At 43.0% G+C, this 11,768-nt stretch overlaps 4 protein-coding genes across 4 annotated transcripts; 2 read left to right on the forward strand and 2 right to left on the reverse strand.

Moving 5' to 3' along the window:
* Positions 1–27: 27 nt before the first annotated feature.
* Positions 28–534, forward strand: O0I10_008630 (uncharacterized protein; the record flags this gene model as incomplete). Its single annotated transcript, XM_058488632.1, has 3 exons — positions 28–101; positions 164–331; positions 393–534. The coding sequence occupies 3 exons, from the start codon at positions 28–30 to the stop codon at positions 532–534; spliced, it is 384 nt and encodes a 127-aa protein (XP_058340657.1).
* A 9-nt stretch (positions 535–543) lies between these two features.
* O0I10_008631 (uncharacterized protein) lies at positions 544–2,634 on the reverse strand (the record flags this gene model as incomplete). Its single annotated transcript, XM_058488633.1, has 3 exons — positions 544–1,337; positions 1,403–1,813; positions 1,872–2,634. 3 exons carry the CDS (start codon positions 2,632–2,634, stop codon positions 544–546), a joined length of 1,968 nt encoding a protein of 655 aa, XP_058340658.1.
* Positions 2,635–2,993: 359 nt separating this feature from the next.
* O0I10_008632 (uncharacterized protein) lies at positions 2,994–3,534 on the reverse strand (the record flags this gene model as incomplete). Its single annotated transcript, XM_058488634.1, has 5 exons — positions 2,994–3,053; positions 3,121–3,232; positions 3,297–3,323; positions 3,412–3,427; positions 3,495–3,534. 5 exons carry the CDS (start codon positions 3,532–3,534, stop codon positions 2,994–2,996), a joined length of 255 nt encoding a protein of 84 aa, XP_058340659.1.
* An 806-nt stretch (positions 3,535–4,340) lies between these two features.
* O0I10_008633 (uncharacterized protein) lies at positions 4,341–11,539 on the forward strand (the record flags this gene model as incomplete). The annotated part of the gene is made up of 23 exons (XM_058488635.1): positions 4,341–4,439; positions 4,497–4,641; positions 4,701–4,868; positions 4,935–5,542; positions 5,605–5,765; positions 5,828–5,987; positions 6,048–6,275; positions 6,339–6,542; positions 6,595–7,560; positions 7,628–7,913; positions 7,970–8,101; positions 8,153–8,322; positions 8,374–8,573; positions 8,633–8,851; positions 8,911–9,060; positions 9,118–9,287; positions 9,344–9,516; positions 9,571–9,777; positions 9,844–10,137; positions 10,197–10,376; positions 10,435–10,560; positions 10,635–11,076; positions 11,136–11,539. 23 exons carry the CDS (start codon positions 4,341–4,343, stop codon positions 11,537–11,539), a joined length of 5,892 nt encoding a protein of 1,963 aa, XP_058340660.1.
* Between the last annotated feature and the right edge of the window lie 229 nt (positions 11,540–11,768).

An 11,768-nucleotide genomic window follows, 5' to 3' on the forward strand; every position in this document is an offset into this window, starting at 1 on the left:
ACCCACTCTTTTTTCTTATAAAGCTTCATGGCCATGACAGGTCGTCCATGGCGGGTGTCGCGTCAACCTCTCAAGGAATGGGAATATCTAAAGATACAAATGTAGGTGCGATCGTACAGCCGATCTAGGACACTAGCTCATCGTCGTCGCTCCCTCCCTATAGTTACGGTGCCATTCCCACTGACCGACCCAACATGTCAGAGCTGACATTCCGCATGTCGATTCAACAAGCACTCCAGTTGACTTTTGGGCTTTCTGGGGCATCGATTGTGATTGATGTATTGGACTGGGACGAGCATAGTAGCACTGGTTATATCAAAATTCTCCAAAGGTAATGTGTCTCTCTATATATATGGGTGACTTTTTGGTATCTAACGGGTGTCATGTTATAGTGAGCTTGTTACGGTGTGGAATGCCTTGATCCTCCATCAATTTCAAATGAACAACAAGTCTTATTCAATACAAGTACTGGGATCCTCAGCGAGTTTGATCAGTTTAATGGATGATAGTCGTCGTGTACAGCAACAGCAATAAATGGACATTTCAAGATTGCATATCTTCTGGTAAACATACTCCCATTAACATGAAAGGTCTTTTTTGTTCTTTGGTTGATGATGACGAGGGGGATTCATGGAGACATCCACTGAGAGGTGATGAGATGATAGGCGATGGATGTTGTTGCTGATCAACCAAGGAGGAGGGTGCTTTATCATCAACGTCGTCATTGGATGCATTGGAATGCGTCGTGTCTTTGTCTTGAGAAGAAGGAACAATCATGGGTGCAATGATGGAACGATGAGGTTGTTGAGATTCTTTTTCATCTGATGTTGCCGACTCTGTAGTAGTAGTAGTAGTAGTAGTGCTATCACCGTGTGAGGTTACTTGTTGCTTATCAACGACGGTCATGGTAGGTGATGTGATGAGTACTTCGGGGTTGGTTGCATTGGTGGGTTGTGAAAAGGGCGGTGCGCTATAGCTAACCGAAGGACGATACCGATACGAGAGCTCAGTCAAATGCTCCAGCCATGCTTGCATATCGGATGCCGACTTTGCGCGAAATGTTAATGTCTTTGAGTTCATGGATCGATGACGGCTTCCTCGAGGTTCACTGATAACGGATGTAAATGATAAAGAAGAGGATGCAGTGGATGCACCCGATGATGAAGATGCTGGCATGTAGTCTTGCAAATGATGTCGTTCTTGTGCTTGCAATTGAAATATCAAATTATGATGTAGATTCGTGGATAATGTGGATACGTTGTAATGGGGTACAAAAATCGATGCATCGGGTTTGTTTGGATAAGATCTACTGCTTTTGTATTCATGCAGGAATCCAGCTTGTATCATCTATGTATAAGTAAACGATCATCTTTAATGCCTCCCCCCTTGAGCTCCCTCTTACCAGGTGTCAAGACATAAATGTATTCATGCCATCGATGCAAAAAGTTGGAATTACGTTCCATGCGAGCAGCAAATAAAGGTTGTACAAGTGGATGTGTATGATTCGGATACTCGAGTTGGTCCGGATGAAGAAAACGGGCATTCTCTGATATCAAATCTTGTTTATAATGCTCACAAAAATCGTTCCAGTCGTCGTCCGTGGCGACACTTTCCACTGCTTGAATCATTTTCTCATACCCAGGATCGATTCCTAAGGCTGTTTGTTCTCGCACATGATATATGTCCTGGCACAATTGTCGAAAGTCTTGAATAAATTGTTGCTCGGTGATCATGACTTCTTTTTGGAGTCTTAGGATCGTCTCATGCATCTTGTTTGTTTGATGATACACCTTTAGCATATGTTGTACTACCGCTACATGGTATAAATACATGAGAAAAGGGGTCTATGAAAATGATGCTCATGCACTTGCCTGCATTCACAAGCCATGGATCTTGTTTAGCATGGCCATGTTGTGGATATTGTTCGAAAAATGAGAGCTGCCTCTCAAGTCGTTGGAGCCTTTTTCTCGCCTCCCTTCTCATCTTTGCAAGGGTAGATAGACAAAGTCGATCGTCGGTATGCACGGATCGTATCATGGATTTTAACTCGCGTTTCATGGTAGCCAATGTAGGAATCACGTGCATTTCCAAATAGTTACTCAACATGGCATGACCTTTGGCAGTGTCAACGTGGTGGGTTTCCCACGCCATGCAAATCCGTCGGATCCCATGCATGCAGGTCAAATGGGATCCCAGGAACGTGGATCGATCGTTGCTGTTTTCATCATTTTGTTGGCCAAAGTGATTCATTCGCTCATAGGCTTTTGCTACTTGAGACTCTGTGGCAGCCAATTGTCCAAAGTAGTCGTATAATTGTTTTACAAGTAATTGCCATCCTTCCAGCCGTTCCGTCAAAATTTGTACAGGGCGTATGGCACGAGGACATTCAGAATGTGTGTCTTTGATAAGGTCACTATCGTTACAGTCGAATAAAGGAGGAGGTGGTGGTAGAGAAGAGTCATCCTCAATGCTGTCATCGGGTTTGCTGTTATTGTTGGTGGTAGTAGTTGTTGTCGTCGAGAGGGGGAAATTGAGTAATGAAATAGAAGGGATAAGGTGTTTAAAGGTAGATGGCGTTGTAGAAGGTGAACTAGGTTGTACAGTGTTGTTGCGAAATTGCCAACTTTTTATCATTTCAAAAGAGAGAAAAGAAGGAGCGTAACCAAGGAGCGTTCTACTATGACCACTATTACCACTACTACTACTACTTCGGATATTATGTTGTTGTAATAATGGAACATGGCCCATCCCCTTTCATTTCCAAATTGCCCAGTCATTATTGTATGAATATAATCCAACCCATTTCTTCATTTGACATGATGCGTTCGTATTGCAATGATAGACCACGACGTCATGCATCATGCATCATCATCCTCAATCACCTAGGAACCACCCCATTGACAACACCACACGTATTGAACAAAGGCATTTTCTTGTGGAAATACACTGCAGCAAGAAGGAAAAACAAGTGTATATTATCATCCTTGTAATGTCTAAACGGAGAAGTTGGAAGGGTTGGTGCCCTCTTCACGCTCATTGTCCCACTTGGAGATCTATGATATGGGCAATCCATGTTAGATAAGCATGATAGGAACAAGCCATGTTCCAATTCTTTCTTACCCATTCGTTGGGGCACAAGCTGTGGAAAGCTCTGTAGAATTGCTTGCAGGGTTCAAAGTCTTCACCACGAGCGTTGACGCACTTGTAGTAGTCGACATAGTTTTGCCAGCAGCTATATATTCGAATAGATTCTATCAGTGCATTTGTTTGGAAACGTTTCATAGATAACGACGTACTGCTTGGTTTGGTTGGTGTTGGGGAAACTGTGTTGTGTTATCGCAAAAGAGGAAGTGAGTCAATAAACAAAGCTATTCAAACGCGCGCATTGGAAATCGCTTCAATGTTGCTTACCGAGCGTCGAAGCCAGCTATTTAAACCATGTTTGGATTAGCAATGAGGTGCTTAAAAGTCGTAATGAGGTTGCTGTAACTTACCGGTGGTCAACTTGACTTGGGTCTGTTCGGCGTCAGACATGGTTACAATACTTTAACGAGGTTGGGGAAGAAGGGGATCTGGCACAAAAAATTTGTCTCTTGCTGTTTGCAAAGCAACCCCGGGCAAATGACGTCGGCGTATTCTTCCTCCTCCTCCTCCTCCTCCTCATCTTCCGCTCATCCAATATTGTTGTCAGATCCCATGTGGTTGCCATGGCAAAGCCGCCCCCGATACAGTATCACCTCATCATTCAATACACTATAATCCATATGTAACTTTATCAGCCAATGGGTATTTGTGAGATCTCATCATCACGTTGTTACTGTACCTTGAAGTATGCTTTAAAGGCCATTTATTCACCATTACTTTCGTATGCTCGGTAACTGGTGTTGAGTGTCCAATGCCATGTGTAATAAATGGTCATCTCTTATAAGCAGTCTCACATGTGCAAGGAAGTTATCGAGATTGTAGATACACGTCATCATCATCATCCATCTACGATGCTTTTATTCCATTGTAATCTATAAGATTGGGCATTGTTTAGAAGCTATGGATCATTTCTATACGAGATCATAGTAATAGTGGTGGTTGTGTGAGAAAAAGCACGTGACACTTGGCTCAGTCCATTGGCGGATTTCGAATCGAGGCTAGCCATTATCTCCCTTTCATGCTGCTCACTCTTTTCGTGTCACCTTAACGCATCAAAGGATCAAAGCAAGGATGAACAGGTAAATACACCTTTCGTTGTCATATTCTCCACTCAATGACATGCATGCAGCACCCGAGGGAATCTGCACGGAGAAATTCTTCAATGCCTTTCGGAAACGTTGACCGATCCGCGATCCATGGCAACTGAACACAATGTGAACACCATTCTCCAAACTTGTCCTCCAGATCCAAAAGAAGCCGATCGACATGAAGAAGGGAACAATGTGGATTGCATGGTATGGATATAGAGAGTAGCAATGCGTGTGGATGGTGGCTGATCTATATGCATGTAGACTGAGCGCCATTTCGACGGCTTGAAAGCATTGATACGCTATTGCACCCATGGAAACTGCAGCCGAGATGACTTAATCGATCGACTACTCAACTATCTTGAACATCTACCATCTTATACTTGGGAAGAGACGATGCGAGCTTCATGTATGTCCAAATCCAAATACATCTTTACTATTCTTCTTGTATGCTAATATCAAATGCAGGCCCTGCACTTGCTGATTCAGTGACCTTTTCGATTATATCCGGCATTCTTCATATTGCGAGCAAACGTCATGATAGAAGGGAGCAAATGATGAATGTCATCAGGGATTATGGAACAAGTATGATCACTCGGTTGGAAAACATCGATACGGAAGATGATGATGATATTGGTAAGTAGCAGCATTGTTGTCATGGTGATGAATGAGGTGATCCAACTCAAACGGTCCATCCTATAGCATACAACATTGGATTTTCATTACCTTCGTTGGCCGGTTGGTTTCGTGCACTTCAACTATCGCCCTGCATGCATCGTGCCAATGACATATTGAACGTTTGGAGTCGTATGAAAGCATTCGCCCAAGATGTCAGTACGCTGGAACGTGTTCGACAAAGTATTCGATATGTATTATCGTGCAGGCGTGAATCAATACCACAATCACAAGATCGGTTTTTGTACTGCCATCAGATGCTGGAAGGATATTGGAAGGCTGGGATCCCTTTTAGCAACAATCGCATCGTGTATGATCTTTTGATACTCTTACGCAACAGCTTGGCACGCAACCTACGCCCTGATGATCCGCATTTCGACATCACTTTTTGCCATGATACCTTTCAAAAGCTTCATTTGACAAAAACACTCGAGCATTCAAAGTGGTCACAATTGTTGGATGTTTGCCTACCGGGGCATGACGACGTGGAAAGGACACCTGATTTTATCAAATGCCTTTCAGCCATCTATGTGACATGTTTGGAGTATTATCAAGATGTCAAGCGATACACAACAAGCTCCCAACAAAAGATCCGAAATGATGGGTACCTCACATTCATTATGGGCTTATGTTTGGTAAGTGATGGTTTTGGATCATTGATCCATATAAAAGTCTCATCCTGTTTGTGTATATATAGCAAGTAGCTGCCCTGGCTTCAGTGCATCTGAAACAAGTGGATGAAGTGCTGATCGAGAATATCAAGGAAAGCTTATTTGACACCCCATCGCCATCACAAGAAGAAAAAGATGCCTGGATCTATATAGCGGCTCTTGATGCAGCAGCCATGGTTTCCATAAAGTAAGGGTTGTCATTATGGAATAGGAGGCATCTACTTGGATAATTCATTTTGGTATTATCAGATTCCCAAGGAAAAATGGTTCCATGATTGATACCATATGCCGATTTTTGGCTATTCCTTCGACGGTTTTTTACTTTCGATGTGACCCTCCCGATGCCAAAGAGCCCGGATGTACCAGCGTTCGAAGATTTGCAATTATGCGTCTTGCTCAATGTATTCAGGTATAGGGAAGACATGGTTTACGGTACATAGCATGTCATTCACACGCACGGCTTTTGTAGATAAATCAAGACATGGCAAAATCGCAAATTGCAGTATCTACCTTGTATTCGTTGCTCAATCAAATGACCCAATATGACCATGAAGAACAAGAACTACTTCCAGGAAGTGTCGACGTGCAAGACATAGCGCCAAGGAATCAGCAGCTGACCGCTGAACAACGAGAGCAGCTTTGCATCAATGCCTTATCAGCTATCATTGGTATTGCAGTACGACTTGAAGAGGATGATGTGAGTAGAAGAGAGGGTTGTTGCATACATCATGCTAAATGATACCATGAAATACGTACGTAGATCACAAATCAAGCATTGTCTATGCTCGTTTTAAGACGCCGAGTGCTTTCCAAAACGGCCACGCTTGCTCTCGTACGACAATTGGTTGATCTTGCACTTGTAAGCCCTATTCCCGTATTTGCCGACATCATCAACGTATTTTCCATCATTGGGCGAGAATCACTTTCCAATCGAGATGGCGTGGACGAGTTGACTTTTAACACGGTAAGTCACATATTACTCATTGGAATGATAATCACTCATTGCATGCAAACAGGTCATCGAATCCCAATTGGATTTGGCGCAAAGGCTGAGTAGGCGGCCTGAGCACTACGCCAAGTATCTCGATCACATGTTGATGTTTTTTGTGGATGCGGGGATGCTGATTCAACATATACAACAACAGCAAAAAGAAAAGGACGAGTGCAACAACTGCGTGGTGGTGCGTTCAGCATACCTGGCAAGAATGCTTCCTGTTATACAAGCGTTATTGCAGCACGATGATTTCAACCCACAGCATGACGCCACTGAGGAAACGGTGACCTTGTTCCGCAACATGTGGTTTCATTGCATTTTGTTCGACTTTGTCGATGGTGACATGCGTGATTGTTTGCTATCCATAGCGAAAAAGACACCTCCTTTGGTGACCAAAGCAGCATCCGATCATTTGGAAAGTGATCTCGAGTATAATTCAGTACTTGTGGGTAGTGGTGGTGGTGGAGGAGGAGGATCAACAGCAGCAGCGAATTCAGCCCGTGCTCAATCTTTGCGACAACGTTTGACAACATTTCTTGGTCCCAATTGCACCTACAGTATACGCAACATGCCATTTTCACAAGTCATGTTTACATTGGCTGTCTACCATCTCGAGATCATGCGAAGTTTTATGGGCGATTGCAGCTTTATCTTGCATTATTATTCCAATGATGGCATAGGATCTGAGCATTCATACCTTGGCCAATGTCTACAAACGATGGTGGATCTATGTGTCAACACCTTTATCAAGGAGACTCAGCAAAAGGCAGCCAACCAGGTGTTGAATGATCAACTTTGTACACAAATGCAGGCTCTATTACCCATGTGTTGCCATCGACTAAGACAAGTTCATCTCTTGGCTATCAAAGTGACCAACCGCCTTGTCAATGCGTTTCCTCAAGTGTTTTCGGAGAAGGCACTCATTACCCTTTTACTTGAATTGATCCAGCTCACTTGGTTGAGTTGTGAGGCTTGTTATCGAGACGAGGTATACATACGAGTTACATAGTCCAAAATGGCATTAGCTCATAAGAAGGCTCTCCCACTCTCTATAGTATACATCCATATACCGTTTTACATCCGATCGGGCAGGGATCACGCTCGAATTAAGTGATTATCAAGCCTATCGCCAGGAGCTATGCTCAACACTTTACGACTATGGGAAACGATGGCTTATCAAATCTATGGATATGGCATGCAAAGAAGTGACCGGATTGCTACAGGACTATCTCGCAGAATACAAACGATTCGATCCACATATGCCGATTGATACGGTTCATCTTGGGAGGTCCTTGGCTTTGGAAATTGGGAAAACGGCAGCAAAAAACCAGCTCTATGTAGGCAAGTATTGGATCAATGAATGTATCATCTTCATGCTGCTTATCCAATTACGATAGACTTTGCACCCAACGTATCATCGGTGCCTTTGGATGCATCCTCTGATTTTGTTCATGGATTCACAACAAGAATTTACCATACTGGAGAGATCAATGGGATGAATTACGTAGCTGCAGTGGATCGGCATCAAGGTAAAAAGAGATAAGTATGCATGAAAAGCATCTCCTGACCCTGTATTATAGATAAGGTGCCAACCCCAGGTAGTTTTGCATGCTACGACGAGCAATCCCCCTTTGGATTTCGGATGCTTCAGGACCTTTTGGATGATGCCAAGATGGGACGACATGTACACATTGATCGATTACATGGAACTATGCTTAGAACAGCAGCAGCCATTGTGGCATTGAAAAAGGTAGTAAACGTATACCCATAATAGTAGGTGCTCATGTTGTTACCTTACTAGGTCCATCCTGATTTTATTGCATACATTGTGCGAATCCCCGTCTATATCTTTACTGCCGAAGCCATGGAAGTAGGCACCAATGTATGGAACTGGATACTTATCGAGTGCCCTGAAGTTGAAGAACGATTGATGATCGAGATGCTGGGGATGTGGCAATGGACACAACGGCACCGAAAAGGATTGTTTTCGCCCAAAGTAAAGTAAGTTGGAAGATGCTAGTAGTGAAGATGGTTTATATATTAATGAACATCGTTTTTAGTTTTAACGACCCGTTCGAAGAACACATGACATACAAGCCCTCCGACAAATCCGATCTTGAAAGCGTGCTTCAAGAAGCTCGGTCATTGTTCATACCCCACCTCGCTTGGATCGAGTTCATTCACAGCCGGTTCAACGCTACTCGCCATATGAGAAAAAACTTGACCAGCTTGTTTATTCACTTACTTGGCAGCACGTTTCGCAATGCACATCTCATGAGGTATGGAGTAATATCATTCATAGAGGCAGCAGCTCCTAAACAACATCCTTTATTTTCAGTACGCACTCGCTTTCAAGGCAACCAAGATTCCATATGCTATGGTTGGGTCTGAAAATCCTAGAGACCGTCAACATGGAAGCATTCACAGAACACAATTTCCGAACATTGGTGTATGAAGCAGCTTTTAGCTGGTTCTGCCTTCCGCCAAAGTAGGTATATCAGTTAAACGATCAAAGCGTAGTATCTAATAACTAGGGTTCTATTAGGTGGCATTATGGGCCTCGCAAGAGTTACACGCTTCAAGAATACAAGCTGATGACCGATTTCTATCATGCATTGTCTCGAGATACGCCGCGCTTGAATCAAGTATTGACGAGTTCTCAGTTACGATTATCCCAATCAAACATTGCATCTGGAATCTATAAGTTTGTTGATGGTAGGTGATTGGATGAAGGAACGTAAGCATTGTTTGTAATGGGTCATCGTATTTAGACAAGACGCGGGATGATGTTTTGAAGCAACATAAGCAAAAACGCAAGCTACTCCTGTTATTGGTGGAAAATGAACTATCAAGGCTATCCGTTTGGTGCAATCCATTGAATACGGTTGGCCATGGACATCCGCCTTGCTTTGTCGGAAAAGCCGAGAAAAGTATTACTACCGATGTAAGTATACATTTTTATGTATAGATTCATTTTGGCTGATCACTGTATGAAAAGGATGGATGGAAAGAAATTGTGCGCTTTGCTTGGCAAATGGAACCAAAATTGGCCGTCCAGCTGGGATCGCGATTTGTTCAGCCTGCCATGTTCCACGAGCTTCATCGTCTCATTGCTAATAATTCATTGGATGTGGTGGATTGTCCTGATGCTCTTGTCATATTACTGGGGAATGGTATACTTCCAGGTGCAAAGCTGGATCTAAAGGTAAGCAAAGCTATATGATGGGCACAAATGTATACGTTAACTAACAAGGTATCTCTCTACGATTAGTACCTTCAATATTGGTCTGCTGTTCCTGCCATTACGGCTGCCAACTACTTTTTGCCACCTTTTCAAAACCATCCAAGCATTCTACAATATGCCATGCGTGTCCTTGAATACTACCCGGTCGACTTGGTGTTCTTTTATGTTCCTCAGATTGTTCAGGCTTTAAGATACGATGAATATGGCTATGTTGAAAAGTACATCATGGAAGCGGGACAAGTGTCACAGCTATTCGCCCACCAAATCATATGGAATATGCAAGCCAACTTTTACATTGATGCGGATAAGGAATGTAAAAAGGTGAGACATTCACTGCTACGACTCTTTTGCGTTGTGTCGCTTATGTATATGCATGTTAGGCCGATCCATTAAAGCCCACTCTGGAGCGAATCATCAAGAATTTGGTTGATTCTTTCACTGGTGAAGATCGCTCGTTTTACGAACGTGAATTCAAATTCTTTGGAGAGGTGACAGCTATATCGGGTTATTTGAAGGAGTACATCAAGTTTGGTCAAACCGAAAAGAAGCCGCTACAAAAAGTATGTCTATATTGCCGTCAATCTATCATGATGAACTCACATTCGACATCGCTCGTAGCAACGACTGGATGAAGAATTGGCAAAGATCAAGGTTGAAAAGGGCGTGTATCTTCCAAGTAATCCTGATGGGGAAGTAAAAGAGATTGACCGTTCTTCTGGTAAACCTCTTCAAAGTCATGCAAAGGTACGTATAGACTATCTCACTCTTTTACTTATAAGCATACGGTACTCACTCGTTTTTGAATGATTAATGTACAGGCCCCTTTTATGGCGACCTTCAAGATCCAAAAAGCGGACCAGCTTATTGACTTGGGTGCCATTTTCAAAGTGGGCGATGATTGTCGACAAGATGTTTTGGCGCTCCAATTGATTGCTGTCTTCAAGAATATTTTCACCAGCGTGGGCCTTGATTTGTACCTGTACCCCTATCGAGTGGTTGCCACTGCTCCTGGTCGTGGTGTGATTGACGTTATCCGAAATGCTATTTCACGTGATCAACTCGGTCGAGAAAAGGTCAACAACATGTACGATTACTTTGTTGCAAAGTATGGGACTCCCGATACACCGGCTTTTCAACGTGCACGGACCAACTTTGTGCAAAGCTTGGCTGCATATTCAGTATTGTCATACCTTCTTCAATTTAAAGACCGGCATAACGGCAACATTATGATTGATTCCGAAGGCCATATTCTGCATATAGGTAAGTCCCCAACAAAAGGCTATGTGAGGGATATGGGTGTTCATACATGTTTATACCAGATTTTGGATTCATCTTTGACATTGCTCCTGGTGGTATTACTTTTGAGAGCTCGCCATTCAAGTTGACCACTGAAATGGTTCAAGTTATGGGAGGTGGAGCTGATGAACAGGCCTTTAATCAGTTTTCTCAATTGGTGGTCAAAGCCTATCTTGCATGTCGTCCCTATGCTGGCCAAATCTGTCAACTTGTGACCTTAATGTTGGAATCGGGGTTGCCATGTTTCAAGGGTGAAACTATCCAGCGGATGCAGAATCGTTTTCAGCTTGGCAGATCCGAGAGAGCTGCTGCAGATTTTATCATGTTACGTATCAAGGATTCTTGCGAAAATCGACGTACGGTCATGTATGACTATTTCCAAAAGCTGACAAATGGTAAAGCTATGCCATCATTCCAATCCACTTAACATCATCACTCATGGCATTTTGTTCCTTCTTGTAGGAATACCATACTAGTCGACATGATGGTAGTAGAGAGGACATTGGATAATAAAGGGCAGGATGCTGTAGTGTCTCATATATTTGTTGTACGAGTAAATCCATGTTTGTATCTACGTGGTACGATGGCGGTGGTGGAGTGACACACACAAAAAGTATATTGCATGATCATCTCAATAGCCAATTACTACTATTATA

The sequence above is a fragment of the Lichtheimia ornata genome, assembly GCF_029851405.1.
Source record: "Lichtheimia ornata isolate CBS 291.66 chromosome Unknown scaffold00046, whole genome shotgun sequence".
NCBI classification, from domain to species: domain Eukaryota; kingdom Fungi; phylum Mucoromycota; class Mucoromycetes; order Mucorales; family Lichtheimiaceae; genus Lichtheimia; species Lichtheimia ornata.